This window comes from Solanum dulcamara, chromosome 4 (genome assembly GCF_947179165.1).
Source record: "Solanum dulcamara chromosome 4, daSolDulc1.2, whole genome shotgun sequence".
NCBI classification, from domain to species: Eukaryota; Viridiplantae; Streptophyta; class Magnoliopsida; order Solanales; family Solanaceae; genus Solanum; species Solanum dulcamara.
Genome location: NC_077240.1, coordinates 16,209,825 through 16,235,271, shown reverse-complemented (window position 1 = coordinate 16,235,271; position 25,447 = coordinate 16,209,825). Strand labels below are relative to the sequence as shown.

The window sequence follows — 25,447 nt, the reverse complement described above, 5'->3', positions numbered from 1 at the left end:
GAGATGAGAAATTCGATCTATGCTTGAAACAATTTCAATAAATGGGTCTTCTCTGTTAGTGTGTCTGTTACTCAATGATTTCGTTAATGAATTTTTCTCCATTGATAAATTTGTTAACTAATGAATTCATCATTAATTAAAAAAAGTTAGATTCTCTTCACTTGCAATTTTGATTTTGAGCTACCGACAAATTTTTTAAATTGATGAGAAATAAACCTACAATGAGAAGTGGGTGATTTAAAGACGAGAGTTAGGTAAGTGGTAAAAAGCCAATAATAGCGGAGACCTGATTGTGAAGGTGAGGATGAGTTGCAGTGATATTGCTAATCAATTAAAGAGAAAAGGGGTAAGAAAAAAGAAAACATTATTTTTCTAATTAAAAGAAACAAAAAATTAATATAAAATAAAATAAATCTATATAAAGTTAAAATTTTAATCATTGTTCTGAGGGTGAACCATACTTTTTCGCCATCTCAACATTTAAGAAGGAAATAATTGTGCTTTAAAATAGTGTAAGGAGTGATAGCATTGCTATAAAGTATAAGTATGTAGTTAAAAATCCAATAATATTTAGAGGTTATTTGACTATTTTCTCAAAGAAAAATCGATTAGCAAAAGCCCGTTTGGATTGGCTTAAAAAAAGTAACTTTTATGTATGAAGTGCTTTTAGAATTTTGAAGTGCTGAAAGTTATTTTTATAAATAAGCAGTTGAGTGTTTGGATAAAAGTGCTTATGATGTGAATTTTAGGGTTAAAAGAATAAAAAAAATTAGTTTGGGAATTTAGTTAAAATACAAGGGATATAAAAATAATTTTCATGGTAAAAAAAAATGACTTTAAGCACTTTGGAAAAAAAAAGTTGGAATCCTAACTTTTCATTTTTAACTGACTTTAAGAACTTTATGGCTTAAAGCAGCATTAGGCAAACACGTTCAAAAGCTAAAAAAGGGCTTTAAGTTGGTTTTGACCAACTTAAAGCCAATCCAAACGGGCTTCAAATCACCTCACCTTTATATACGGAGGGGAATTTACCCGATTTCCGCTGACCCGTCACAATGCTCCGCTTATTCTCCCGCCAGGAAAAACAAATTCTCTCACTCTCCACCACGCGACACCTCTTTTCTACCGCCGCCGCGGCATCTTCTTCAAATCTCTATTCAAAATACTCCTTCGTACCCCCGCCGTCCCTTAAACCCCCAAACCCTAATTCTACTCAGTCACCACCCAAGAAGCAGCCCAAACCCCGGTACCGTCCGCCGTCATCACTGGACCGGACTGGTGAGAAACCGCTTCAATCCAAATTGCCCTTTGACTTCCGATTCAGTTACACTGAGAGCAGTCCGGATGTGCGGCCCATTGGGCTTCGCGAGCCCAAGTACTCACCTTTTGGGCCTGGGAAGTTGGATAGGGTGTGGACTGGAGTGTGTGCACCTGTGGTTGACCCAAAAGTGGGGTCCCCTGATGATGAGAAAACAGTTGAGGCGAAGAGAAGGGTTGCGAGAGAGAGAATTCAAGGAGAGCCTTTGACGAATGCGGAGAGGAAAGTCATTGTGGAAAGGTGCCAGAGGCATAAAACCAAGCGGCAAGTCAATTTGGGTATTCACTTTTTTTGAAAAAAAATCATTTCTTTTGTGATTTATTGTCTTTTACTGTTATTGTGTAGTATTTCATTTTTTGCAGAAGTATTTAAGTGGAATCGAGAAAGTAAAGATTGGTACTTTGCCCATGCGTTAACTTGATTATGCCACAGTATCGATGCCAAAGATTTTCTGGTATTGCTTTACATTATTGCATATTGTAATTGCATCAAGTGAAAGGTGAAAGTGAAATTCTGCATAAAGATTGGGCTGGTTTTCTGACTTGAAGGCAGTACTCAGCTGAGTTTGATATTAACTCTTTATTGAAGTGCAATGGTTGTACTGTTGTATATGTATGACTTGAAAATAAACATCATTTCACATTGAATTTGGGAAGTTTGACAATTCAGGAGTTATTATACTACTTATTTTCATTGGCCTTTTGTTCTTTTCTTGAAGATGGATCTTTACAATCTAAACCACTGCATGAAACTTGTTTGCCAAGCACATATTAGGCTATTCAAAGAAGTCAATGTTGATACTCTGATGGATTTAGTATTGCTGCATCTAGATGCATATAAAAATGCTTTATGTAGAGCTCAACTAATCATGTATCTAGCATGAAGAAAGGGAGTCAAAAATAGGATGAATCAAATGTGTTATTAGGATTAATGTTCAATCCTATATGGTTGGAGATTTTTAAATAATAATCACTAAAGTTTTTTTTTTCTGAGTAATGTTTTTTAAGAAAAACGAAGAAGCTCTGAAAAGTTATGGATTGCCTAATATTTTTGGAGAGGGCATTTGGTGAAACAATTTAGTAATTTAGGCACTAGGCATATTACTATCAGTAACCCAGTTGTCCTAAGTTCTTGTATATAACTGCTTGTTACACATTACATCTTGGTGTTCTTTTATAATGCAAACCATGCTTGACTTCTGTTATTAGTGTTGAAGTTTACTCTCATTGACTGGGAAATTTAGTGTTGTGGAGAAACACAACATCTTGTGTTCTTTTATAATGCAAACCATGTTTTACTTCTGTTATTAGTGTTGAAGTTTACTGTCATAGACTAGGAAATTTAGTGTTGTGGAGCAACATAACATCTTGTGTTCTTTTATACTGCAAACCATGCTTGACTTCTGTTATTTGCATTAAAGTTTACTATCATGGACTGGGAAATTTAGTGATATGATGTGCTTCATGCCTCCATTTGGTATAGGGTTTTAACCGTGTAATGACATCACACACTTTTTTCCTTCTCTAATTTATTGAGAAAGATGTTGAATATAACTTGACATAAATTTTATAGTGCAATTATAATAGCACATTATCCGAATGTCTGCTTGCTGATTTCCATCATCTTTTGTTTTGCAGGGAGAGATGGCTTAACACATAACATGTTGAATGACATTCATAATAACTGGAAACATGCTGAAGCTGTAAGAATAAAATGTATGGGCGTGCCTACAGTTGATATGAAGAATGTTTGCACTCAGTTGGAGGTATCTCCGTCCTTCTAATGCAATCACATCCACTTCATTTGCTTAGTAATCCCGTCTTATTATTGTTATTCTTCAGAATTATGTTGCTTGAACAGGTATCTATTTACTCTGTTTAGGGGCTTTATCCTCTAAAAATATGCTTCACTCAACTTTGAATTTCTTTTTTATGTTTTACTGTGTCCTTGGTTAGTCATGTGGGTTATTGCATGTCTTCTAGGATAAAACATTTGGTAAAATCATCCACAGACATGGTGGTTTACTTGTTCTCTACAGAGGAAGGAGTTATTATCCCAAGAAGAGGCCTGTTATCCCCTTAATGCTATGGAAGCCTCACGAGCCTGTATATCCTAGGCTTATAAAAACTACTATTGATGGCTTGAGTATCGAGGAAACAAAGGAAATGAGAAAAAGAGGATTAGCTGTTCCTGCATTTACAAAACTAGGTATGCCTTCTTGTCAACTGTGTTTTTTTTGGTGAGGCCATCTAGATTTGGTATGTGACATGTATGCTACTATGCAGCCAAAAATGGTTACTATGGCAGTCTTGTACCGATGGTACGAGATGCTTTTCTCACTGAGGAGCTGGTTCGGATAGATTGTAAAGGCCTTCAAAAGAGTGATTACAAGAAAATAGGCTGCAAACTGAGGGTAAGAACTTTCTCCTTCTATTTTGTATTGGACTTGGTTTTGTTTATATGGAATACCTTGGTGCTACTAATGGCCATAGTTTTTCTTGTATCTTTCCTGTGGAGTACTATGATTTACGAGAAGAGTGCAGTTTCTGTTATTTTTTTAAGTACAAGTTACTTGCAATGATAATATATTTGTTGAATTCTAGACTCCCTGTGTTGCCAAAACTCCAAACTTTTTTGGCCCAATTGTTAAGAAGAGGATGGACCTGAGATTTGGGTCTTAGGTGGTGGCGTATGGGGCACAATTATGGTTGAGGTAAGAGAAGACCCGGGTTAGTATCCATTGGGGTTTGACTGCTGAGATTTGGATATTAAATCTCCAGTCAGAGATAGTATGATCATGCGGGTCCCTTTCATTGATAATTTATGAAAAGAGGCCTTTCCCGTGTTTCTTGAATTGAGCAAAGGTTTTGCTTTCGGTAACTTTTCCGGTGACGTTGCTGGCTGGAATAGGCAAAGCTGACGTAGAAGGAATTTCCGAGTGTATGGGGCTTGATTCCTCCAAACAGGGATGGCCATATAGATCTTCCAAATTTGGTCTCAACAAATTTGAGGATTTTGTGAGGGGAGATTTGACTTGGATCCTGGCCCATTCAATAAAGATCCAGTCACTAGTGCAGTGGTCGTTGGCTGTGAGTTCCCTGAGAAGTTTCCCGACCTCGTGAAAGAAACTTTCCGACCAGATATGATTGAAATCTGACCCAAGTGTTTTCGTTTTCTCCCGATTCTGCTCTGAAGCCAGTTTCCGAAGTCCACCATAGCAGATGAGCAGGAAGCCCCTTATCTCCATTTCCGTTTCATTGTTGAGGTCACAACCTCAGCGAAGGGACATTCTGTGAGAAAAAGAGAGCCTTTCATTTCTCTAACCAGTATGATGAATTTCCAGTTATGCCTGTCCATGATCGAATTTCATCTGAAGAGAGTGCGGCTGTGGTAGCCTGGTAGGGGAACTCCAAGCCAAACATCTCTTGAGATACAGTTATCTGGACTTGGTAGACCTCCTATATTAAATACTAATTTGAGTGAAGTTCCAAACTTAAGGGATGGCTTTGGGCGTTTTTCCTCAGAACTTTATGTATTCTGTTGGACTAGATGTTCACAGCTTTTAAGAACTTGGAGGACTATCACTGCTTATCTTGTATATTAAGGACCATTTTGATTGAACAGCAAACTTAATGGACTATTTTAGGAATTAGGATTTTCTTGAGAAAAAGCCCGTCAAGGAAAAAACTCTTGTAGTCTTCCTCTTTTAATCTTTTACAATGATAAGATGGGCTGAAAAGTGGCAAGCATAAACTACTTCGAATTATGTATTTATACCAAGTAATCAAGTATCCGGTGTGATACGTGGACACTTGGTAAACAGTATGGTATCAGATTTTTCGTTTTAATTTTCAGGATACAAATATCCTCATTTTTAGATATAATAAGTATCCATAAATCAGGTATATTCGGCAACTTTGATATGATTGGGGCCTGTGAAATCTTAGAGAGAAGATAGAGGGTCTTATTTTTAATGGATATAGTGGCCTAATTATTTATGTTTAAAGATGTAGCTAAGTTCCTGGCTTTTTTGGATAATATCTGGTTAGTAATTTATAAGAATTATGTTGGTTGACTGCAATTTATAGTTTATATTGTTAAAATTTGTTGACTTGATGAAATGTGTGTTGTTCTTACTTCTTACTTTAGTTTTCAATAACTATTAATGCTGCTTATAATATTCTTTAGATTGTAAATGTATAACGAAAAATATAACAAATATACTTAATAACTCCAACTTGGTGTTATATTAGTGAATTTTTTTTACTTGTCAGAGAGAGATGTATACATTATAGTTTGGGCCCCAACGATAGCGGTGCCAATGTCCAAAGCATGACAGTTCTGGTAAAATTAGTAGCTTGCCATGGAGATAGGGTTTTGATTCTTGGACCGAATATCCACATGGAAGCTCCATTCTTGAGAGTCTCGGAACCACAACCATTTTTTCTTGAATAAACACATGAAATGGTTGATAAATTCTTTTCCAATAATGAAATAAATCAAGAAAGAATTAATAAGCAAAATCACTTCATTTCGAACATACAAAAGTCACTTTTATTGTATGCTCATAAAAAGAAATTTCATATTTTGCTAGCTGACTCAAGCTGGTAACAATACTCACATTTGTTCCTGTGTGATGTCACTATTAATGTCTCTTCTGTTACTTTTTCATCCCCCCCCCAATCGAACAATTGATGTTCGCCTTATTTTAGGCATCTTCATTGTTGACCAGCGGTGATTTCTATAGTGGTGAGAGACTGAGAGACCTTTAGGAGTCTGAATCACCAAGGAAGAAAGCTGTGAAAACCACTCTTGGCCTTGGGGATGAGGAGTTGGAGGGGTGGGATTACCAAATCACAGAAAAACAGAAGAAACAATCATGGTCATCTTCCAAAGATGCAGTGCTAGTACATTTGAGACTTCTTAATTGGCTAGTAGTAAATAGCCCCGGGGCTATGGAACAAAGGATTATCTCGGACTTGTTTACTTTTAGAGCTCTTTGCCTCGGGGTGGCAGTGGGTTAATATTCTTAGAACTGCAGTTAACTGCATATTAATTTGGTTGTCTACCTCCAGTTTACATTTGCTGTTTGAAATGAAGAGTTAAATGTTTGGAATAATGCTGTGATAACCATTTGGATGATATAGTGATTGGCATGCTACTAAGACTAAGATGAAATTGATGTTCAAAGATTGTTCTGATATGTGATTGTCATACTGCTAAATACTATGTTTATTAACTTGTGTCAATGTCAGGATTTGGTTCCTTGTATACTCGTGACATTCGATAAAGAGCAGATTGTGGTATGGAGGGGTAAAAACTACAAGCCTTCTGAGGACGGGTTCTTCCTTACAGAAAGAGAACCATTTGATCATTCCAGTAATGATTTGGATAATCATGAGGTTGAAAACAAAAGCGGAGAAGGAATTACGGGTGACAATGATTATGATTCTGGCGACAGTGATTAGATCATTTTTTGATGAATTCGCTAAAATTATTGGTCTTCAAGCAGTTATAGTTGGCGATAGTCAAGCTGAGGGAAAATAACGATACACAATACAACTACCAAATACAAGGTAAATGGTTAGATAGATAGATGTTGTGTCTTCCATTCTTCTCTGAAGATTACCTGACTGTACCATACTAAATTGTATTATTTACAGAAAACACTTGCACAGCTTGGTGAAGAATCAAGATACTTGTCAACGGGTGTCATTCATTGTATATATAGATAGCATGTATTTTTCACGTCTCAACTGTTGGCTCTTCCAAACGTTGGAAACTTATCAGGACATGGTGGGCATAGATAGGTGTAGTAGATGTATTGATTGGCACATGGTTTGCTGGGGGTCAAGAATATCACGTGCGTCCTACATCATCCCAATCTCTCACCAACTTAGGTGAGAAATTTCTGCTGCAGTATTATACTAACCTGACAAATGCTCTTTGTGGATCTCAATGCAATCAGATCCCAAAATCACTTGTTTATTTTCCACGCCTGATCCTCCCTGCACGTTGGTTTGGACTATGGATAATACTTATTGTTTACACCAAATCATGTTTTTTAAGTGAATAATTTATGTGAGAATGTGAGTGATCAACCGTGGTTATTGTCAAAAGTTCACTTGCAACCATATATATCATGCATCTATTGGTATTAGTTTATTTAGTTTTTTTTTTCCCATAGGTAACTTTTGGCCAAAAGAGCAACAAGTCTTCCCTACTAGTTTACCTGTGGAAAAAAACGTCGATAATTAAGTTCAAAATATTTTCACTGATCCAAGAAGAATGAGGGGATTGGAATTTAATTCTTGGTACATCATAAATATTGGTGTTTAAATGTTATTGCAAAGATAATTGACAAATAACATGTGTACGTTCTAGATGAGAAGAGTGTCATTACTTTAAGTTATCCCAATTATTCCACCATTGAAACGCAAAATAAAATTGCAGTCATAGCAGCTGCGGATACTGGAGTGGGACCCGGTCATACTAAATTATCTCTTGGTAAGATTTTAACAGAGTGTATTTGAATAAAAAAAAATCCATCCTTGTAATAAACCTTCTGCGGCTCAAGATTAATCAGGATTCAATATATAATATCAGATTAGAATTAATAAGCTTTGTGTAACTTGAATCTGAATTAATGGCGATGTTTGGATATGAGTGGGGGAAAAAGAAGATTGTCCACGTGTAAGTAACGTGAGAAAAGAAAATGTCGGAGATTCACAGATAACACCTTGACATGTTGATACTTCATAGGTAGTCCAGATTTCTGTTTCAAGTTTGCTGATGCCGCACGTACTATTTTTGTCCTTTTAATTACTTCATTCCGAATTTATTATTTTAGAATTACGAGATATATAAATAAATAAAATATATAATTTTTTTTTTGCAAAATCTTATCTGACAACTAATTAATGGAAGAGGAGGGAGTATGATAATGTCCCTTGTAAATGAACTTTCGTTGAACACGTTAGGCATGCTGATTGAACACGATGACCTTATATTCGGATCTCTCGTGTCATTTCAATTTTTTAGTATCACTGGATAATGACTTAATAAACTTTGATTTTGCTAAAATAATGTTTTTTAATACATACATCAAATGTGGATAGGTTTTTCCCTTTCGCCAAGACTACCGATCGATTCGTCTTTTTCTAAGGATGCTTATTAATTTACTCAATTTTTAAACTTGAGAAATAACATCTTTTGAAAAAGGATAAATCATAAATGTAAATATTATATTATAAAATTATTATTATTTTAAAAAAAAATTCCATAGTAAGTTAAAACAGATAAACAAATTAGAAGGTTGATACTACTTGTTTTTTTCAATTTTTAGTCCAAACTTCTAGGTCATTCACACTGCTACAAGAATAATGATGTTTTTCCCTCTTTTTATTTGGTCAAAAGGACACGATGTTATGCCAACAAATAGGAGTAGTAATTATAGTAGATGGCTTCATGTTTCTAGTTCATATCGTTACTCTTTTTATTCTCAATCGTGTAAATAGATTTTTTAAAGGAAAAATGAGCAAATATTTTTTTTAATTTAGATTTGAAATATATTTGTCATTTCACAATGATGTATGTTTATACTCTTGTTATCTAACGAATAGTGTGTGTACATATATATATATATATACTTTTGATGTTTAATAAATGGTGCATGTATATTCTTTTCATCCATATATTTATATTTACTAAATTAAAAAATAATAATTTTAAAATTGATTTTCATTATAGAAATCCTATCCGATAAATTGCTATTTTGTGCCAATAAATATTTTGTCTAATTTTCCCTGTTTGAAATGGATGAAAAGATTGACTTTTAGAGTGTGTTTGGTATGAAAGAAAATATTTCTCGTTGAAAATGTTTTCTTGGAAAATAAGTTAGTTTCTAATTTATTTTCTTATGTTTGGTTGGTGAGTGGTAAATATTTTTTATTTTTTGGTTAGTGAATGAAAATATTTTTTAGAAAATATCTTTTATTTTTTGCTAGAGAGTAGAAAATATTTTTTAGAAAAATAATTTCTGACATGAAAATCAACCTTAGTAATTGACTCGGAATCCGATCCTTACACCTTATGTAGTATCCAACTTAACTTTCAACCCAAGATTCGACTTTTAAATTTAAACTTGATCTCGACTTTCAAACCAAATTCTAACCACACCCGAATTCAGACCTAACTTTCAAATAATTTAATTTTTAAAAAAAAATTAATTAAATTTTTTTGAGGGGGGGTGGGGGGCTGGTAGGAGGCAGGGTTAAGGGTGGGTAAAAAAATAAAATTTTCAAAACTTGAAATATTTGTCAAAAATAATTTTTCTAATTTTTTTTTCGTGGGAGGTCAGGGTAGGGGGTGGAATAAAAAAAATAAAATTTTTAAAATTTAAAATATTTTCAAAAATAACTTTTTATTTTTTTTTGTATGTGGAAGGGGGGGGGGGCTGGTGGGGTGAGGGGGCTGGTAGGAGGTGGGGTAAAAAAATGAAACTTCCAAAATTTAAAATATTTTTTTAAAATAAAATTTTTATTTTTTTGTGGGTCTAGGGAAGGGGGCGGTGAGGGTGGGGGTGGGGGCTGGTATAGGGTGAGGGGCGGGATAGGGTAAAAAAAGAAATTTTAATTGTTTTTTGGGGGAAGAGTTGTGGCAAGGGTGGAGTAAAAAAAAACATTGTAATTTGAGGTTAGGGAAGAGTTTTCGAAAATATTTTTCTTAGTTTTTGGAAAAAAAATATTTTTCTTAAATTTTAAAAAAATAAATTAATTTAAAAAATATTTTTCAAAACATACAAGCCAATCAAACATTAAAAAATTTAATGTTTTCCTTCCTACCAAATACACTCTTAAAGGAAAAACATTTCACATATTAAAAAATAAGAGTTTAAAAAAAACGTTTTAAAAATCACATTTATGTTGGTCTATGTAGCTTTTACTTTGCTATTTTAGGAAGGAACAAGAGGCCGATGTATTCGTATAGTATATAAGACATTAAAGCGAAATTTCACAGAACTTGTCTTTGTGCAGGCATGGAAGATCATACTTAAATAATATCTACGATGTCTTTTAATTTTTAATGTACATAAATATACTTAAATTTGTATAAAGTCGAATAGACATATGCGTTCTATGTAACAATTTATATTTTACGTGTCGTACTCTGTGTATTATGCTAAATAGTTGAACATGTGTGACTATTTGTTTAACTTTATACAAATTTAAATATTTATTATTATACATTCAAGTCAAAAATCACGTTTATATATTATGCCATATATAAGGTAAATTGTTTTCTATGAGAAATTTAAATCCGTTTGAATTAATTGATTATAAATAGCTAGTAAAATTCAAATATTGAAAATTAATTTATAGTTCAATATGTCACTTTAACTTTTAACTGATCAATAATTATTTAATTTAATATAAGGGAAAATTATTTGATTGAATGCTTTTTAAAAAATAATTACTGATTTTAACGATATTTTTTATTTATTATCATTTATAGCAATATATAACAATACTATGATAAATCTATACTTGTATTAAAAATGAATTATGCATACAATATAAATGTATTATAAGTGTTTTAAAATATATATTATGTTTGTGTAGTAAGAAACTAACATAATGTATTATAAGTCTATTAAAGTATGAGATAAATGTATTATTCATTTATAAAACTTGTATTATATATGTTTTATAAATAATTCTCTGCAATATGTATTAAAACTGTATTATAAATATTCAGTGAATTTTTTTTTATTGCTATTGATGGTAAATATTTTCTTGATATTATATATTTATGTAAGTTTCCCTTAATATAAATACTCGATAAATATTACCCTTGTCTCTCATTATTCACGGCCCACCAATGTGAGCAATCCACCCAAAACAAGTGAAATTACCCATTTGTCCGAAATTTTTGTCGCTTTTTCCAATAAAAAAGCATTAATAGCCACATAAATCGTTAATTTGTCACTCTTTTCCCCTTCTCCCTCACCTTTTCCACCGTCCCTTTTCCCTCCCATTCTTCCTCTTTTTTTTTTTTTTTTTTTATCTCTCTCTCTACTTACTACTCCCCCCGCTTCAGGTCACCGGCAATCTTTTTCCGGCAATGTCGGACCACACTGTATTCGCTCCTCTTTTACCTTCCGACCACCTCCCGCACTCATCTGAAGGAGACGATCAAGAACACGCGCCTGAGCCGCACGTGATTCTCACCGTCGAAGACGATGGGGTGCATCAATTATCAAACGGCGATCATCTGGGTACCCATATTTCGGAGGTAGATGATAACCCATATGCGTTTCTTGGAGCGAATAGGTTCGACATGCTCGGATCCACCACAGTTGACCCGTTTAGGAACAACACACCTAGAGTTGAAGGGGTCTATGAATGGTTAAAGATTGTCGTGTGTTTGCCGATTACCTTGGTGAGGTTGGTGCTTTTTGGGTTGTCTTTGATGGTTGGTTATGTGGCTACCCGGATTGCTTTGCTAGGATGGAAAGATAGAAGCAATCCTATGCCCAAATGGAGGTCTAGATTGATGTGTGTTACCCGGTTGAGCGCGCGAACTATCCTCTTCTCTTTCGGGTATTTATCCAATAGCTTTCAATCATTTACTTGTAAATTTGGTCAGTCAAAGAATGCCGCTTTGTTTAATTTGCTTGATAAAATAAGATTTCCGTTAATCCCCACGTAGAGGAGTAGGATTTCTTGATTTGTGTTGATAAAATTCCCTTTCTTCAGCAAGACAAGACGTGGTTTTCTTGTGAAAAGGGTGAAACAATTATTTATCTATTTTTTGGTTACTTGTGAAAAGGCGAAAGAATAATTTATCCACTTTTTTCTCAAATTGAGCTGCTAAGTTAACTTCATGTCTCTTTCTGTGTCATTGTGATAGCACCTGCATAACATTGAACCTTCATTTATTACATCGATCCTTGACATGCATCGAGTCCTCGACACACACGGTTGGGGATGGGTGTGATATGGTTTTTGAATATTTCCTGTGGATCATCAAAATACACTAAACAAAAGAGCTAGATTTACTTGTATTGGATACTTACACACACCTGACACCCCTATTGTATTCGTTGCTGAGACAAGTCCAATAAAATGGATCAGTGCAATGATTGTGGCAAGACCAAAATTTTCTCCTACTTTTGAGTCAACAGGATAGAATTTTAACTTGCAGTAAGTATAAACCTACAATCTACGCTATTCTATTTTTAGAGACTGGGGAAGTTTCGCAAAAGACATTTCTGCTAATTACATCAGGGTGATGCAACTGTATGCATGGAAGAATACTAAGACCACACTAAACGTCATCCATCTGATTTCAGTCGTGGAGTTTTTTTTCCTTTTCTTAAATCTTTTAACTTCTTACTGATGTATAGTTTTTATCTTTCTTGTCTTCAGTTATAAGTGGTAACATCGATTTTTGGCAATTAGCCCATAGAGCTTTATCCTGAAGTTGAGTTAGTCTCTTCTCTTACTCCCAAACAGTTGCTATCATGGAAAACATAGGCGTATTTCACCTCTTTTTCGACTTGCAGAGTAAACCTGTTTTTCTGGCCCACTTTTGTGCGCCTACCTCATCTTATACAGCTCTTCCAGCTACTCCTTTTATGTCTTTCTTGGTGTGGGTCATTGTCATCCTTCTGTTAATCCGCCTTTCCCATATTGCTAGATGGATTTTCGTAATTCCTTTTGGTCACACAGTCTAGGCTTCTCTCTGTCTTTGTTCCTACATCAGCCTTTTGTTAGTATTAGATGAAAATTAATCCTTTATATCTCATTAAGAGAATATGATGCTTGGAATAACTTTGTGATCTGAAAAGACTTGCTTTTCCCACTAGTTTTCCCATTTCTTTATTGGATATGTTAATATCTATTCTGTCTTTACTTGGTGAAGATATGTCTTTCCTTCTCCTGCTCTTGGTGTTTTGACGAAATCCCTTTGTTACCTTCTTTTAATCGAACAAGATTACTTCTTGTTTGGATTGGGCTCGTCATGCCAGTCATTTATCTGAACTTTCATTTCTTTATTGCCATAAATTCTTCGTGCATCTAACACTCAAACCTGAAGTTTCAGATGACCTATGACTGTTAAAAGTATTTTTTGAAATGAAAAGTTCGTTGTTCATTAAAAGTATTGAGTTGTCTCCTTTTGCAAAGTGCTTTTTGGTTTCTTGTTTACTATTTTCATCAACCCCATTTCAAGTGACTTTTCTCAAGATGGCTGCTTTTCTGAGGTCAAGTGGAAACTAAGTGATTAAATAAAGCATCAGTCACAGTAAGCTTGAGATTTTTGTTCTTTTCTCTATTGAAGAGGTGGATGGGGCAACGGAGGGGATGAGAAACCTGGGATATTATTTAGCTTGCAGTTGTTGGAGCTCTGGGGAAACCTGTGGGTGTTATGTACTTATGTCGCTTGCAGGTGTTGGTACTCTTGTGAAATTTAGTGGCAGATTTATGTTATTAAGGGAAACTACTGGCCTAGTTCACTCAATTAATTGAGTTTTTTCCTTACAAGACATTTTTTGATCATTAAATATACCCTTACAAAACTTATTAGTATTCTTTTTTTTTTAAAGATCAAGTAACTTTTTTAGTATTCCTTTCCCATGTATTGAAGTTCTTCTTCAATTAGTCTTTTTTCCTTTGTTTCTTGTAGCAATATCTAGTGTAACATGGATTTATAAGATTAGTGGTTTCATCTTTTATGTAAGAGGGGTAGAACCCCATTGTGGTATTCAATGTGATAGTAGCTTGTTAATTGATAAGTCAGGCATTTTGTGCTGTCCAAGTTGAACAGGTGGTTGCATGTTAAAAGAGGTCATGTTAGCTTTTGTCAAAGTTAAAAGGAATTTGTTTTAGTAGATTTATCTCCATGCATTGTGTCTTACAATAATTGTTTTTTTGGTTCTTTTTCCCCTTCCTATTTACTGTTCCAGGTACCAATGGATAAGGCGAAAAGGAAAACCCGCACCAAGGGAGATAGCTCCCGTTGTTGTATCTAATCATGTATCGTACATAGACCCTATCTTCTTTTTCTATGAATTATTTCCTACAATTGTTGCCTCTGAGTCCCATGATTCCATGCCTTTCGTCGGAACCATTATCAGAGCTATGCAGGTAATGGGCACAACAACACTATCTCAAATTTTCTTTCCACTTGTTAGCCTATTGGTGCTATTACATATAGTTTATGTTTTGTCCTTTGTAGGCAGACTTTCTTCATTTGATTCTAGCTTCCAATTCTGTATCCAGTTTATTCTTCCTCAGCTTGCTTGGTATATATTTCTGTAATTAGGATACTGAACTTGTTTATCCCCTTTCCCATTTTTGCAGGTGATATATGTTAATAGATTCTCTCCCACTTCAAGGAAGCACGCTATAAATGAAATAAAGGTAAATAGTATCTGTCTTTGGTCTCTTGCCTTTTCTTTGTTTACAAGTTGGTCTCTTGTTTTTTCTATCTATCGGATGATAAGACTTCTTTTTGGTTATTATGGTAGAGCATTTAGTTAAATATACTTCTTACACGTAGTAGTCCCATGATCACTTGTTGTAGCTGTATGAGAGATGTTTTCAGAATGTGTTATTGAGGTTAACTTGGACATATGAAATGTTATGTTCCATCCCAGGTAAAGCCTGCTACTTTAATTCCATGTCTCGGGATCTTAGGTTGAGCTTTATACTACATATCGATGCAGATCTGTTGAAGTCTGGAGGTAGTTTTTGAGCAAACTTTTCTTGTTCAACCACTTGCCATTGTAGAAGATCGGCAAATTAAAATGTCTGATCCATAAACAACTCTTGATCCTTTTCATCAACAAGTATTTTCCATTTTTAAATCCTTAAACTTCCAATTGGTGTATCTGACAGCCGTCATGGTGATGACTTATTTTACAATTATTCAATTGATATTGAGGTAAACCTTTATTTAGAATTAAACTGACACATGAGAAGTTGCCACTAAGAGAAGAAATGTCAGCAAAATTTATAATGCAGAAATTTTATGAAGTCCATGTAGTACTCTCTTATTCAGTTCAATAAAAAGGTCTGAAGAAAGAATTTTCCCTTTAGCAACCATCTATTTAGCTACCTTCATGAGAAGTACTTGGCACATATGTATATGCATAACTACAAAAGTTTCACTTTGTACTTGTCTAAGAAATAGAATTAGTGAACAGCTCCATCCATAATTTGTAATTAAATAATCTTTCCTGAATGTATAAATATGAAGATAAAGTGTTCTAGCAATATATAGCTATTTGATACAGAATTATGCTTTCAAGGATCTGAAAACAGAGAAAGGCTTCTTGCGATCAATTTCCCCGAGTGCTTTTATTTCCTGAAGGGACTACAACCAATGGAAGATCTATTATTTCCTTTCAACTTGGTGCATTTATCCCAGGATATCCTATCCAGCCTGTTATTGTGCGGTATCCCCACGTACATTTTGATCAATCATGGTATACTCTTCCTTCTCATCAAGTACTTTGCTGCTGATTATTTATATCGCCCTCATGTGGGTTTTCACTGTCGTGCAGGGGGAATGTTTCCCTAGCAATGCTGATGTTTAGAATGTTCACACAGTTCCACAATTTCATGGAGGTATGTATGACTCGCAGTAAGAAAAGATATGACTTAACTGTTCATGGGCATGTATGCACTGCTCAATGTGGTGACTTCCTCCGGTGTCAAGTTTCAAATCTGTTACGCTTTTCTGCAACGAGTCATATATTCTGATCTCTGCTCCTTTCCCATATGAAAGTCTGCTTTATTACATGTATATGCATCTATTAGGGCTCGGTTATTAGGCAGAATGACTTATCAATGTGATGGTATATGACTGCCAATATTTACCTGTTCATGACCTTATAATTTTTTTTGGTTAATGGAAACCATGAATATTCTTCAGTTCCAGTGAAATTTGGGGATTAATCTGCTGATTGTTGCTTTAATTTGGTACACTGGCACTTTTAAATGTGTGTTTATCTTTATATTAATCTATGTCTGGTATAGTCTAGACAAACTTATCTTCATTATGGTTAATCACGAGACCTGCCGGTCTTTTCCAGTTGTCTTGTAGGCCTATGTGCTCTGGTTCATTAGCTTTAAGTATTTTACAACATGTTCTTGATAGTTTTAGAAGTTGTAGACCAATTTGCACTGATTCATTAGTTGTAAAGATTTAACTGGGAACACGTTATTATGTGCTTTCAGTGTGCTTGTTTCATACTTTGCCTTTTTTACTTTGCTAAATATATTCTTTAAAATGACAAATATATTTTTAATTATGACCTAGACCTACTTTTGGAACTCTGGAAGTCTTTAACTTTTACATCTTTGGGATTCAATTAAACTTTCTGCTCCCCTAAAACCTTTTTGAGTTCTGCTTTAGTTACTTTTCTGGCTTCATATGCTCAGTTTATTTTGGAAACCAATGGCTAAATTAATTTTTTTTTCCTCCTTTCTCTAAAGCATGATTACGTAATCTAGAAATAAAATTCATTTGCACCCAAAAGTTGACCATGTCGTTTCTCTTTCACCTTTCAATTTCCCTCTCCATCTTCTCTGCTTCCCTGTGTAATGATCAATATTGGGCTGGGGAATGGATTTAGTGACACGTGGTTTATTGTCCTTGGATTTACTTAACATTTTCTTTTACTGGTAAGGATATTACTGTTGAACAATTGTCTCACTTTGTTTAGTAATGTGCAGGTTGAGTACCTTCCTGTTATTACACCTCATGAAAATCGGAAAGAAAGTGCTGTACGTCTCGCTCAAAGGGTGAGTCTAGTCTGTAGCAGAATTTATTCTTCTGCTATCTGGACAAGATTTTATTTTTCATGTGTCATGTGTGTTTTTGCGTATCAAAACTTCTTGGATGAAAATATATGCAGAATTCATGTTTGTTTCCAGCTTCTTTTAATTAATGTGCCTGTGTTTTCCATTATAGAAATCCTACCCGGTAAATTGCTGCATATTTCTATACAAGCTGTTCATGTCTCTCTCTCTAGTCTGGAGTAGTCTTCTGTTTCTTTCCTTTTACACTGTCGGAACAAAAAATGCAGTGGCATTGTTCTTGCGGAGTTGGGTGTGGATTTTGTATGAGTATTTCATTTCATATTCTTCAAATACACTAGTTAGCAACTGCATATACCCGCATCAGATATTACATACTTGTAAACAAATCCATTTAGGATGAGTGAGGTCAGTGGTTATTCATTGATGTGACATTTTTAGAATCTTTTTTTCAGCCTTTCACCCGATTAAACTTGTCTGTCCATAAAAGTGATGCCCATTTATAATTATCCAAAAGACAAGGTTGAAATCCGTTTGTTGTCTCATTTATCACCTCTCCTTTAGAGTACTCTTTGGATGGTTTCTTTTTAGTTGGTATAGCTGCAGATGAGGTCACTGTAAACGGACAAGAGGGCAGAGTTAATAATTGTTGAAGCTGGGGACTTCTTTTACAGTTTTAAGGCCTGATTTATCTAAATTTTCTCCTTGTAGTTTATGTAGTGTGGTTCGCATTTTTTATAGGTTTACTATGGTTCACATTTGATTGATGAATAAGTTATGTTTGTTGTACCTGAAAGACTCTTATATTGACTTGACACACACAATAAAAGAACAGATTTTATGTTATGCAGTTAAATGTCATGTTGGTTGATAATGGATGTGGTTAAATGTATCTAAATGTGTGAGCTTGTCTTGTCAGTTATCATCTTTTATACGTCCTGTTTACGAAAGCTTGATCCTTAAATTAAAACGTATGAACAATACAGACTGGACATGCTGTTGCAAGTGCCCTTAATGTGGTACAAACATCTCATTCTTATGGTGATGTACTGCTTCTTTCTAAAGCATTGGAGGCCAATCAGGTATATGGTTCTTTACAAGAGCCTTCTAACTAAATCATATTCATATTATTTATGTTGATGTAATGATTTTCTTTTCTTCCTCTGGGGGGTTATCTTAGAGAAACTAATGTTGGAATCTGACTTCTTGGCAATATTTCTGGGAATCTTTCTTCATAAGGAGCTCATGTAGCTTATTTGAGACTAATATAAAACCTCATATGCTGTTCGACTGTCAGCAAATAGATGTTGATGCATGCAGCGCTGCTATAGTACTCCCACCTATTGCCAATCGCTACATGTCTAGTCCCAAGAGCAGTATGGTTACCTCCAAGAATGCCCTCTTGATAGTTGATACTGTAATATCTTTTTTAATATCTGGGTTGCTGACAGCACTATGGGATTTCTGGCCCAGAAGCATGCCAATTTTCCCTGCATTCGGAAATTCTTGTTGTCTGCCTTTGTTTTAATGCCATTTTAACATGGAATGTGCATATTTGACGGCAGAGAAAGAGTTTTAGGTTCCGTCTCATGATAAAGGTTCTTCTTTCTATTGGTGATGTTCAATGTTGAATCAGCGCAGGTGCAACCCTTTAGAGTTTTTTCTATGTTTTAGTCAGTGAATCGCTTGCTTAGGAAATGTTGAATTCTTTCCACTTGTTAATCAAATCTAATTTGTAGTTTGCTTGTTTGTACATGGTATTTCAGTTGAATGTATCACTCTGGAGTAATGTCTTTTTATCCGTTTCCAGGAAAATCCCTCGCTCTATTTGGTTGAGATGGCACGGGTTGAAGCGGTGAGTTTACTTTAATTACTTCATCTCCTGAGAAAAGCAAGTTTACTTTTGTTTAGCTATTTTCTTAGAGTATGCTTATTTTGCGATATGGTGTGTTTGTAAGTTAATTGTGAGGCAAAACTGGGCATGAAGTCCATGCCATGGATTAGTACATTGACATTTCTCAAAATGCAAAATGTTTAGCCTCATTGCCTCTTAAATCCGCCCCTGAGTATAGCTCCACGTTGTTGTGCATGTTATGTATACTGGCCTTTCCCCCTATTTGCTACCAATAGGAACACGTACTTACCATAATATTAGTGCATTGGGTCTGATGTGGATCTAGTTTCCGTGTTTAGTTTTAGCACATTTAGACCCTGTTATTTTAGCATTTGCCTGTTAGAAGTTCTTTGGTTATTTTACCTAGGAGATATATTTGTATTGATATATTCTTTATTTCTTGAGGATGATTACATTTTCATTGTGGTGCGATATAATGTTGATATAGGTTGATGTTGGGAAAGGGTAGAACAAGGAATGCAAGTGATGTAGAAAGAACCTCGAAAAAGGAGTTTTGACTTTTGTGTGAACAGAGTTACAAAACAGAGTCGTAGTATCCCAGACATTTGTTGTTGTCAAGTTAATCTCACCTGTTGTAAGTGATGATAAAAAGATTTGGTTCAAGAAATAATTGGTTATCCTTTCTCAATTCCGTACACCCATAACTACAAAACAATAAAATTGTGTAATTATAGGTACTCTATCATTGAATTATCACAAAGAAAAAAGAAGGTATTATTCCCGTGAATGAAATACCATTTTTCTGAATAAGCAGTCCAAAACTTGCATTGAGTAACAAAATTATTTAGTGGCTTATTAAGATATTTGAAGCAGTATTACAACCTAATTTTATGCAGATTTTTGTGCCCTTGTGGCGAAGTTATTTTTTAAAAAATGTGGACTGATCATGATGAAGGATATATGATCCTTTTCATTTCTTTTTTTTTTTTTTTAGGAATTTCATTTGAGCTCTTTGGAGGCTGTAGATTTTCTGGATGTTTTCCTTTCAATGAGCCCAGACTCCAGGTAGGTCATTTTTCTTGTTTTAAGCATTTCGTTTGAGCTCTTTGAAGGCTGTAGATTTTCTGGAGGTTTTCTTTTCAATGAACCCAGATTCCAGGTTTGCAGTTTTGGTTTTTGGGTTGGGCATGGAATTTCCATCTTAAACAGGGCCCCTTTCTGTATGTTACTGATCTGGTTATTGTGAATTATTTGTCAACGAATTTAACACCAATTGTGGTTGTGGACTTTCGGAAATTAATTTTAAGCAAAACAATAATAATAAAAGTTAAAATGAAGGATAAAACTTGTCCTTAAGCATTGTGGCTTTCGATCAAGAGTGCTATTGGTGGGCGGCTTCATTCCTCACAAGACTATATAGGCATTTTTTCATGGGTGCTCTTGAACTGATGATGCTAAACAACACAACTTGTTCAACTTTTTCTCCAATTTCTGACATTATTACTCTTTAATACATTACTACGTGGAATATCCAACAATATTCAAATGTAAAGATTGTCGGGTGCTGATGGCTCTGGTAAAATTAAAGTTATTTGGAAATGTTTGATTTCATTTGACGGGATCGCAAAGCTCTTATTAGCTGGCTATGAACAACATACATGCCTTCATATCCACAAGGGATTGCGAGCTGGACAAATTTCTGGGTACTGGGCCTTGTGGCAAGGGCCTGATTGTATGTATGATGCTTGTATGTTGTTGACTTATGACTTTAGGTGTTCCCTGTTACAAACTTGGTAAAATTTGGATGTCTATGTAATGTATAATTATTACTGGAAAGAAAAATACCATCAGTTTTGCTATACTTTTCCTGACCCTTTAAAACATCAACAACACTCAAGTGTAATCCCACAAGTGAGGTCTGGGGATGAAAGTGTGTACGCAGACTTTACCCCTAGCTTGTAAGGTTGAGAGGCTGTTTCATGATAATACTCTAAGGGGTCGTTTGGTGTGAGGGATAAGAATAAATAGTCATGGGATAAAATTTTGTTATCTTGTTTGGTTGCCAAGTTTGGGATAACTTATCCCACCATTTATACCATAGTGATGGGATAAGTTATCCTATATACATGGTGGGATAACTTATCCCAGGATAGCTAATCCCATGATAATTAATCTTTGGATAACATGTTCCCGACCGAACGACCCCTAAAAGCTAGAGGCTTAGTCAATCTGTTTAGTTGGAACTTTTTGTCTCATGTTAATAGTGTTGACAATTTTTCTGATTTTGTTAGCTCTTTGATCCTAGCTTAGTACTCATGTAAGGAAACTAACTGTCTTTGTACACATTTGCCTTGAGCATCACACTGATGCTCTTTAATGAAATCTTTTACTTAATTTTAAAAAAAAAAGCCTTTTGAAAAAGGAAAATAACGGAATTCATGAAGTCATGACAATACTAAAGAAAGTATGACTAAACATTTTAAAAAGGAATAGTAGCTACAACAGAATAAGACCCTTTAAAAGAAAAGGTATAACATGTCCTGATTTATTTCTTTATCAAAAAAAAAAGAAACACGTCTGGATTTATTTGTGCTCCTCATGGTCTTTGTGTGATTCCATGTTTTGTTTGTTCGTGAACTGATTTGAATCAGATTAAGTCTGCATCTCTTTGCTCAATTTCATTGGTTTTCTCCTGTTAAAGGTCTATGCTTAAACCTATTCTCTCACTCAGAATCTCTTTTCATTGTGAGTTCCTCCTATTCTTATGGTGTACCACTGTTTCATGGGATCTTCCTTACCCCTTCCAAGTTTAACTTGTCTCAAGAAAATATAAAATTTGTGGTTTCCAATAGTATCACTATTTTTTTTCCTCGTCTGATTAGGTTTTTGGGATTTGTAGTTCTGCTTTGATGCAATTTTTGTAATTGTAAATTGTACTTGCAGTAATTTCCATTGTGTCTGCAGGGGACAGGTCGAGATTCATCACTTCCTCAAGGTCTTAAGACTGAAACCCTGTACTCTTTCTGAAAAGGTAACAAACATTGGTTCTGATTGTCATAGTTTGGGACTTTGAGCATTTGTCCTCTTATTGCTGCTTTCATCATTCATTCTATTGCAGCTGTTTCCCTGGACATTATGGTTTTGTTTTTCACTGTTTACGTCGGTCTATACGTTTTAGGAGTTGCTTTCTTGGGCTTGTAAATGTCTGTTCTGTCTTCATCTTTGTGTTTGCTGTCATTGCTTATCAGCTTTTGAGAAGACTATTCTACTTAGCGTCCTTTTTTCCGGTTCAGTGCCTTTGTTGATGAGATGAGAAGGGTCAATTTTCACCACTGTTAAATTATGTGAACCGCCTCATCAACAACATACCCAGAGGAATCCCACCAAGTGGGATCTGGGAAGGGTAGAGTGTACGCAGACCTTGCCACTACCTCGTGGAGGTAGAGAGGGTATTTCCGAAAGATCCTTGACTCAAGTGTATCAAACTCAAGTAAAAGAAGAAGAAAATAATAGAGAAAGCATAGCGGCTAAAAGAAAGGCAATGTAAAGTCTACAAGAAAAAAACAATAACAACAAAATAATGTGGTAATCAAAAACAATAATAACACAACTATAGTGACACGACTAAATCCAACCTCTCGCACCTCCTCACTGAGGATCACTCTTTTTTAATCTTAGGTACGCAGCATGCCTTTTCATGTGCAGGTTTAATTCTTTTTTCTCCGAAGAATGAGGACAGCTAATGGGTGGCGTGAGACTCAAGCCCAAGGAGAAGAATCTTTGCTTACTTGAATACCATGTTGAATTGTGTGAACTGCCCCTTTAAAATATTAAGCTGATATTGAGTGGCTAGAGAGGAGCCACATTAGATTGGAAGACATTGAAAGCAAATAAGGATACCAAGTAGAGTAGTCTTGGGTCAAGTTTGAAAGCCACCCTTCATTAGATTAATGTCCACATGCTTGGTCCACATAAAAGAATTAGGCCAAGCATGTGAGGGGCCATTGTGATGACATAATTAAGTAAATGAAAGTGTTGCCTCACTAGTAGCTTTAACTTTTAGATCATAAGGCTCACATAAGTACTTCAACAATCATGATCAACTTGACATATCAAACATTGCAATTCTACAAAATATACTAATATTTTCAGGATTATCCAGCTTTCAACTAAATGCCACATAAGAGTGAAGATTGTTGTTTTTGAAATTCATATCAGTTACTGTCAAATAATAGGAAGCTTAAGATATGTCAATGAGGTCAATTTTATTGGTGAAGTACAATAATTTTCTTTAAAAGAAGTCTATTTTGTTGAAAGAGATTGCTGATAAGAAAGTATAATAACTTGCTTCATGTCTCTGAGCTATTCTTCTTGTATTGTAGATATTCGACTTCATTGACATGCAGAAAAGTGGTAAAATAACATTCAAGCAGGTGCTCTTCTTCCACAAATTACTTCTGAAATCTAGCTGTTATCTGCGTACTAGTTATAGCTTTAGGAACTAGATTCAAGTAGGTGCTATTATTGCTTCGGCTCCAATTGTATATTGAGGGAAATTAAGCTATTCATTTTCTGATAAAATGTACAAAATGGGGGTTGGATGGGGGTCGGGGTGCTGATTTTGTGTCATGAATGGAGCTCTAGACATAGAATTCATGATTGATCTGTCTACTGCTTTCAGTTTTTGGTTGGGTCAGCCCATATCTTGAAGCAGCCGTTATTTCATCACGCCTGTGAATCAGCCTTTACTGCATGTGATGGTGATGGGAAGAACTACATTCTGGAGCAAGAGGTACTATCACTTGCATTCGTTTTGTTTGATAGCTCTTGTTATCAGCTTCTGTATGACTTGTCCCTATAAATTTCCATATGTTTTTCAGTTTGGGGATTCTCTTATGATATCGATTCCTGGCTTGAGTAACAATGAGGTGAGTTGTTTTTTGGTTAGTCTTGGAAAACTATAAATCCACACAAATATTGTTGTTTGGACTGGATACATATCTGTACTATTTTTGCATGTAAACTAGGTCAATTCAAGTTTTACAACTCCAATCGGTGTTATTGTTTTGTAAAATCGACAGGTTTGTTTAACCTGTGAGAAATGTTTAGTGAATGAACTGAAGTGGAGTTTCAATTGGTCAGACAGGCAAATGACTGAGTGGATTACTCTCTGCTTAAATGCTATAGCTAACTTCTCTAGAAATTAGGTGCTTAGATAGTAAAAAAATCTATGGGCTTTCTTATTGCAATACATCTTATTTAAGCTTCATTACCTCGATCCCATTGTAGTTCCATGGACTCTTCACCTTATTTGATGGAGATGGCGATGGGAAGATCAGCAAGGACGATTTCATCGGCTGTTTAAGAAGATATCCATTGTTGATAGCCCTTTTCTCACCATGTGTATTGCAACAAATTTGTCCATAGCTGGTCACTTGTATGGAGAAGTGAACTAGATTGATGGGCATAGGCACCGTCAATTGTTGGTTTAGGCCTTCTACCACACAGATATATGTAAGAAATTTTGTTTATTACATAGTGTGTTTTATCCTTGCAAATATGACTTGGGTGTTATTAAAGTCCCATTTGAATAGTAAAGTTATTTGGCCAATAGATACTATTTTTATTAAATCTGTCTTCACATGATTTATCAAGTTCTTACTAGTCAAATAATATTTTTTTCTCCAAACCAAGTGATATATATACATCATAGAAGCATTGTTTACATGTAAAGTTTGATTTTTCACTTAACTCTCTTTTCCTTCTTACCTCGAATTCCTCTTTTGAAAGTAAGCGGTTGTTTCATAGCAACATATTAGGTAATTACTTGTAATCCGAATTTGAAATTTTCTTGATAAACTTCAAGTAAAAATAAATAATAAATAATAGGTGATGATTGATCAAAAAGATTCGACGAAAACCGGGCATACATTCGAGAGAGATGATTGCTAGGTAGTAAGTATAGTCAGTGCAAAAACGTACTCTATCTATATATTCCATTTTTTTTTTATGTAATAGGAATATCAAATATGGAGCAACTATATATATATATAATGGGGTAGGATAACACAATTCATGACTTTCAGATTGATTCTTTTGGACAAATCAATAAATAAAATATAAATTAATTTTTTTATGAAAATATAACATTCATGACTTTTCATACTATGCGATTTTCCTAAATTTGACACATATCTGACAAGCATCTTCAAGCTTTTAACTCACTCAATTTTTTTTGCTGATGGTCCAAAGTGAATAGAGAATAATGTAGGGGTCAATTTGTGCAATCCAAAACTGTTGAGCACGATTAGTTTCCAAAAAGGGTACGAATGAACGAATATTTTCATATCCACTCTAAAAGCAATTATATTATCTAAACACTCAACTAATTTTTGTTAATTAAGTGATTAATTGGTCCCGGAGAGAGAATGATACTTAATAAAAGCA

At 34.8% G+C, this 25,447-nt stretch overlaps 2 protein-coding genes across 2 annotated transcripts; both read left to right on the top strand.

Moving 5' to 3' along the window:
• The first annotated feature begins 929 nt into the window (after positions 1 to 929).
• LOC129886621 (CRS2-associated factor 1, mitochondrial) lies at positions 930 to 6,894 on the top strand. Its single transcript, XM_055961385.1, has 5 exons — positions 930 to 1,596; positions 2,956 to 3,083; positions 3,301 to 3,526; positions 3,604 to 3,731; positions 6,574 to 6,894. The coding sequence occupies exons 1-5, from the start codon at positions 1,056 to 1,058 to the stop codon at positions 6,784 to 6,786; spliced, it is 1,236 nt and encodes a 411-aa protein (XP_055817360.1). The 5' UTR covers positions 930 to 1,055; the 3' UTR covers positions 6,787 to 6,894.
• A 4,416-nt stretch (positions 6,895 to 11,310) lies between these two features.
• On the top strand, positions 11,311 to 24,632 carry LOC129886620 (lysophospholipid acyltransferase LPEAT2). The gene is made up of 14 exons (XM_055961384.1): positions 11,311 to 11,919; positions 14,286 to 14,466; positions 14,683 to 14,742; positions 15,646 to 15,809; positions 15,888 to 15,951; positions 17,062 to 17,130; positions 18,132 to 18,227; positions 18,956 to 19,000; positions 19,995 to 20,065; positions 21,965 to 22,031; positions 23,383 to 23,433; positions 23,682 to 23,792; positions 23,881 to 23,928; positions 24,290 to 24,632. Exons 1-14 carry the CDS (start codon positions 11,441 to 11,443, stop codon positions 24,425 to 24,427), a joined length of 1,644 nt encoding a protein of 547 aa, XP_055817359.1. The 5' UTR covers positions 11,311 to 11,440; the 3' UTR covers positions 24,428 to 24,632.
• Positions 24,633 to 25,447: the final 815 nt, after the last annotated feature.